At 32.9% G+C, this 5,640-nt stretch overlaps 1 protein-coding gene across 1 annotated transcript in view; it reads right to left on the bottom strand.

Moving 5' to 3' along the window:
* LOC110025413 (pre-mRNA-splicing factor ATP-dependent RNA helicase DEAH7-like) overlaps positions 1 to 5,640 on the bottom strand; it is a 49,395-nt gene that overhangs the window by 16,819 nt on the left and 26,936 nt on the right. Inside the window, 6 exon segments of the mRNA XM_020725874.1 lie at positions 942 to 1,118; positions 1,195 to 1,266; positions 3,101 to 3,280; positions 3,374 to 3,603; positions 5,036 to 5,213; positions 5,346 to 5,451. Of these exon segments, the coding sequence (XP_020581533.1) occupies positions 942 to 1,118; positions 1,195 to 1,266; positions 3,101 to 3,280; positions 3,374 to 3,603; positions 5,036 to 5,213; positions 5,346 to 5,451 (943 nt within the window).

Raw genomic sequence — 5,640 nt, 5'->3', positions numbered from 1 at the left:
TCACATTTCTAAAAAATGATCTTATGTTTGTAAGAATTAAATGAAAAAATGACACTCAATATGACACAATGCAAAAAAAGGATTCATATAAATTCATCACACCATGATCATGTTAGTCAGAAAGTTGATCATACAAAAAAGAAACTTCAGAGTAGCTGTATAAAATCAGCTTGTAATTGTAAAATACATTTTTTTTTTTTTTTGTTAAAACAAAATAATTAGAGATTAAAAGGCCTAGAATCAGCTGTATAAAATCAGCTTGTAATTGTAAAATGCATTTTTTTTTTTTTGTTGAAACAAAATAATTAGAGATTAAAAGCCCTCGATTCAGTTTACTAGTTTACTGCCACATGTTTCAGCGCTTTTTATTTTTTTCAATTTTAAGATACAGCCATGTGAGATGTCATTGGTTCCCATCTAAATTAGGCCATGAAAACAAAGTCAACAATATAAGGATAAAAGTGCATAATAGAACTCACGAAACCACACATGCTGAAAAAAAAAACAGAAGTGGAAAGCTAATTAAGCAATCGCCAAGCCATCGCCTAGTTAGTAAATGTCAAGTTACATCTGATTCTATGGGAGGAAAAAAAAAGGATTGAAGAGGTTGGAGTTGGGCTAGTAGCAAATGGTGGAAACAAGATTGGAAATAATTTAACCCACACCCTTCCATTAAATAACAATATAGTCAGCCCAGGTCTTGGTAAAAGAATAATTTTGGTGACAATGACTAAGGGGCAACAATAAAGAGGAAAGAAAAATAATTTTGAAAAAAAAGACCATCAAGCAAATTGCCCACTCAAGTAAACAAGGCTTTCGAAATGAGGTTTTCAGGTGATTAACAATTGCCTTCTCTCAAAACAATGCAATTTTTAAAACAAAATTTATCTCATCATTCAAAAGGAGAGAAACAACACAAGGATAAAAGTTAGAAGTGATACCTTTATGACTGTGTTTGGACTAGTGACATACTCAAATCGAATAGCATACCCTACTTTATTCCCTAATTCCGTCTCCATCTCTTCACTAACTCGTTTTGCAACACTCATGGCAGCTACACGCCTGGGTTGTGTACACCCAACAATTCCGTTCGTAGTATAGCCATCTTCATGTAAATACTATAAGATTATTTAGGATCAGATGCAATTAATAATTTGAATAAACAAATTATAATGTGAACTTGCGAAAGCAAACCTGTGTTAGTTGTGTTGTTTTCCCTGAACCAGTTTCACCAACAACAATGACCACCTGATTTTCTCGTATAACCTGCCAAGATTTTATGAACAGACTAAGAATATATCCAATTTCACCATCAAAAAATAAAGAATAAATACATAGGCTCCATAAGAAAAAGTATTCTTCAATTTCTCTCATCAACATAAAATCTTAGAGGTTAGATAAAAATAATAAATTAATACCTGCTTACTACGATATAAAGAGACGAGCAAAAGATTTATGTGGAAGTAGAAAGATGTAAGAAGAAAATAGGTTTAAAACTAGAAGAAAAAATGAAGTACGTCTGTCAGCCATTTCCAAGCCCTACATCCGAGATGGTCTCCACTTCTATGAATTAGCACTACATGCAAATAGGAAAGCGGTTCTACAGACATGCATCACTCGAAGTAGAAAAATGCATCCATAGTTTAACGAAAAGCATAAAAATGAATAGTACATACAGGTTCACCATATATAGGTCATGCTCAATGGTTCGTGCTTTTTAAAAGCATTGCAAGTATATTCCTCAGCAACGTATTATATGTCCCAAATGTTATTGTTCAGTAAATAATTATTTTAATACTCAAAATAGCTTACACTATAAGCTCGTTGGGGGACTTTATTGAGACAAACAATGCTGTCCAGTGATTGCATACTTTGCTTCCCATCATGCTTCTTGTGAGGTAACTCCCATAAATTTATATATATTTCAGGAGTCAAAATCATGAAGTTAATGTAAAGAATAAAAACAAAAATTAGGAGACAAGATCTTGCATCATTCTCATCCCAAATTTAAAGATTTTTTGGCTCACATTTGTCATGGATTTCTTAGTAAGACTTTAGATTGCATCACCAATTGGGTACATTTCAAATTCTTCCTAATTTATTGAAAAGGTGACAATTTTATCTACTATCATTTATCATTTTTTTAACTTAAGAGTTTTTGGAATGCATTTGTCAAATGTTTCATAGTGAGGCTCTGTTTTGCATATCTTAAAAGATTTTTAGTTTTGCATCCTCTTAGAATATTTTATTAGTTTTTTTTTCAAAAAAAGAGATTGGACTCTTCGACTATTTACCAAATTTTTCATCTAGAAAAGAGGATGTAATATTCTGAGTAGTTGAGATGGACATTACAGAAAAGTAAAATATGTGGTACTCAGTTATATGTCAATTACACGTTCACATGCTCAGAACTAGTGGTAATTTGCCAGACAACATTAAACTATGAGTGTCAAGTTGAACCTCATAAGCTAAATGAGGAAATTTCGTATAGTTTCAAAAAGCATTGGGATCTAATTATAAAAATGAAAACCAAAGTTCAGCATACACCTCAACAACGGACATGAACGTTAAGCTACATAAAAAACTACAACAACAAAGAATATCTCCTTTTAACCAATAAATAGTGCAAGAATGTACAAACACATCTTCAATACCTAAAGATGAAATGAAAATGCCAACTTTATTTATAAAAAAAATTCCTTATTATCGCAAACTTTTAGTTGGAACACTAACCCAGTAATTAACATCATAATTAGCATTATTCCTCAATTTAGGATATTCCTTTTCAAAAGTTCAACTTTTAAAATTCCCCATTACCAAAAACTTTAAAGTGCTGCATCATTTTACCCTTCCCCAATTCTACCCTCTTCATGCATTTGACAGTAGGCTCACCTCCATTACCAACTCACCTTCTTTTTATGAATGTATGAAAAAAAAGTAAGGATATGCTGTAAAATTATTGCATAGATAAACTATGTGGTACTAACAATGGAAGATAACACGTTTACAGAAAATTTTGAATGTTGAAATGAGAATGTGAGCAAATAACATTTCAAACATTTATAAAGAAAGTGAATTAAACTTTTAAAGAAATATGAACCTGCAACAGTTCCTCACGAACAGAATATATAGGAAGATATTGCCTCTGTTGAGAAATTGATTTTGACTTGGCAAAATCACTCACTGCTACACTTTTCTCCTTTAAATGCTGAGAAAATTTTGCCTCCTCTTTGAAGTCAACTTCACCATGTTCTCCAACAACAGCAGTATCTGCATCCACCTGAACATTTAAAACTTTATTAGAAAAACAATATGAAAAATTACATGTGAATAATGAAAAAAAAACAAATTTTTATGACATTAAAATAAGGACCTGCTCAGCAGTTTTCTGAACTCCAAGAATATCACCGAGTTTTGAGCCAGCCAACTCCCAAATTCGTTGCCGTGATTTGTTCATGCTCTGCTTCTCGTGTATCTCTCTCACCAAAGAAGATCCTTTGCGCGAGATGATAGCCATATCTGATGTAGGATCTTTGATAGGCATTACAGGCTCTGCCTGCTTTGTATAAACTACCCTACCATCAAGAAAGGGAGGCTTTGTATCTAGAAGAAAATAAAGAAAAAAAACATCAAACTATGATGACGACCTTGTGGTCCTAGCTAATGTATTAGCACTAGAACTGCATTAATAGATACTTTATGAAAAACCATGCGCATATATAAAGAAAAAAATTAAAAGATCGAAATACATGAGAGGAATTTCCAAAAAAAAAAAAATCAACCCAGACATCAGCCTTTTAGCAGCGCAGATATGAACCTATTTCTTTATAAACAATCGTAAGTAGTTGTGCCCACCAACTGATAAATATGCACCTAACTATTACTAAACAGTATGTATTGTATCAAGAAGATATAAGAAAAGTGGGAGTCCAAGTTCGTGCAAATGCAAGGTTACAAGGGAGTTGATGTACGAAGTCATACAGCTAATTTCAAGAAAGGCTATTTCCATAACCAATAAAATAAAACTTTATTACAATTTTCAAAGCTAGATTGATCATTTCTTTTGGTTGGAGAATTTAGAAGTGACTGGAGAACGGAGCTTAAAATTCTTTTCATTTGTAGTTTATTCATTTTTTTTTCAAAATACACTGTCAGTAGTGTGAAACAATAATCACTGAACATAAATAGTAGGGAAAAAAGGATTTATAGAGTTCAAGGGCACGAAAAACTAAAATTTAAATCTGACTACGAAATTTTCACCATTTAATAGCATTGACTACAAAGTTAAATTAGATTGAATTCTGTTGCACCGCCTGAAACTGAGAATAAGCATATCAGATTCCTCAAGCATGAAATTTTCACAGCCAGTCGGTTACCCCACTAGTATAACTGTTATTTCCATCCAGATAGAGACAACAACAAGAAGAAGCATTTATCCCACTAAGTGGGGTCGGCTACAAAGTTAAATTAGATTGAATTCTGTTGCACCGCCTGAAACTGAGAATAAGCCTATCAGATTCCTCAAGCATGAAATTTTCACAGCAGGTCGGTTGCCCAACTAGTATAACTGTTATTTCCATCCAGATAGAGACAACAACAACAAGAAGCATTTATCCCACTAAGCGGGGTCGGCTACATGAATCATTTTTCACCATTGGGTACTCTTTGTCTCTACATGAATCCAGATACAGACAAATTCAACTTAAATATGGACATGGAAGTCACAAATTAGAAATAGTAATGAATATCAGGATAAAAATTGTAGCCAAAAAAACATAATGAAAAAAAATAGCAAAAAACTAGGTTCTTTTTTCCTAAGCTTCATGCCTAGCACAACAACAGCAACACAGCAAGCCTTTTTATCCCACCAAGTGGGGTTTGCTACATGAATTATTTTTTCTCCATTGCGTCCTATTGAGTGTCATATTTTCAATTAAGCTCCATGCCTAGTAAAATAATAAAAATGCTTTCATAAGTATTTATAACAATTTAATTGAACTAACAATAACTATGTTCAAATAAATATGGAACTTACCATGAACAAGAAGGATAACCTTTCTCTCATCCTCATCATTAAACTCCATCAGAACTTCGGTTCCTCTTACGGCTCCAGAACGCAAAAGCTGGCGGTCCTCCCACTGAGCATTATCAGCAGTCAACTGTGACAGCTTTCTACTCTGTGCTAAAGGCATCAAACTCCCATCCTTTCGAGTCTACAACCAACAAATGTGATTAGTATGCGACTGGAAATTAAAATCTTCATTTCTGAACAAGGAGCAAGTAATTAAATAAAAAATGATAACATATGATTCAACAGGAAAAGTAGCAATAAGCAGAATATTTACCACTTTTTTTGCCAACTCCGCCTCTTTCTTTTGAAAAGTATCATCTCCCTGGAATAATGACGAGTTATAAGAATCAAACATTGTGTCATGTTCTTCCCTGTCATACCTACATAAGCACAGAAAAGAAAGAACTATATTAGGTGAAAGATTATTCTAGCATAATTTTACAGAGTTTGACAATTAAAAGACGAAATTGCACAGTATTCACGAAAATGCATGCCATCATTCAAAAACCCTTATATTTGCATCATTCGATATTATATATATATATATATATATATTGCCTCTGTTGAGA

This window comes from Phalaenopsis equestris, unplaced genomic scaffold (assembly GCF_001263595.1).
Source record: "Phalaenopsis equestris unplaced genomic scaffold, ASM126359v1 Scaffold000297, whole genome shotgun sequence".
In the NCBI taxonomy this organism is placed as follows: domain Eukaryota; kingdom Viridiplantae; phylum Streptophyta; class Magnoliopsida; order Asparagales; family Orchidaceae; genus Phalaenopsis; species Phalaenopsis equestris.
Note: the sequence above shows the minus strand (reverse complement) of the source record. Positions and strands in the feature narration are given on the sequence as shown.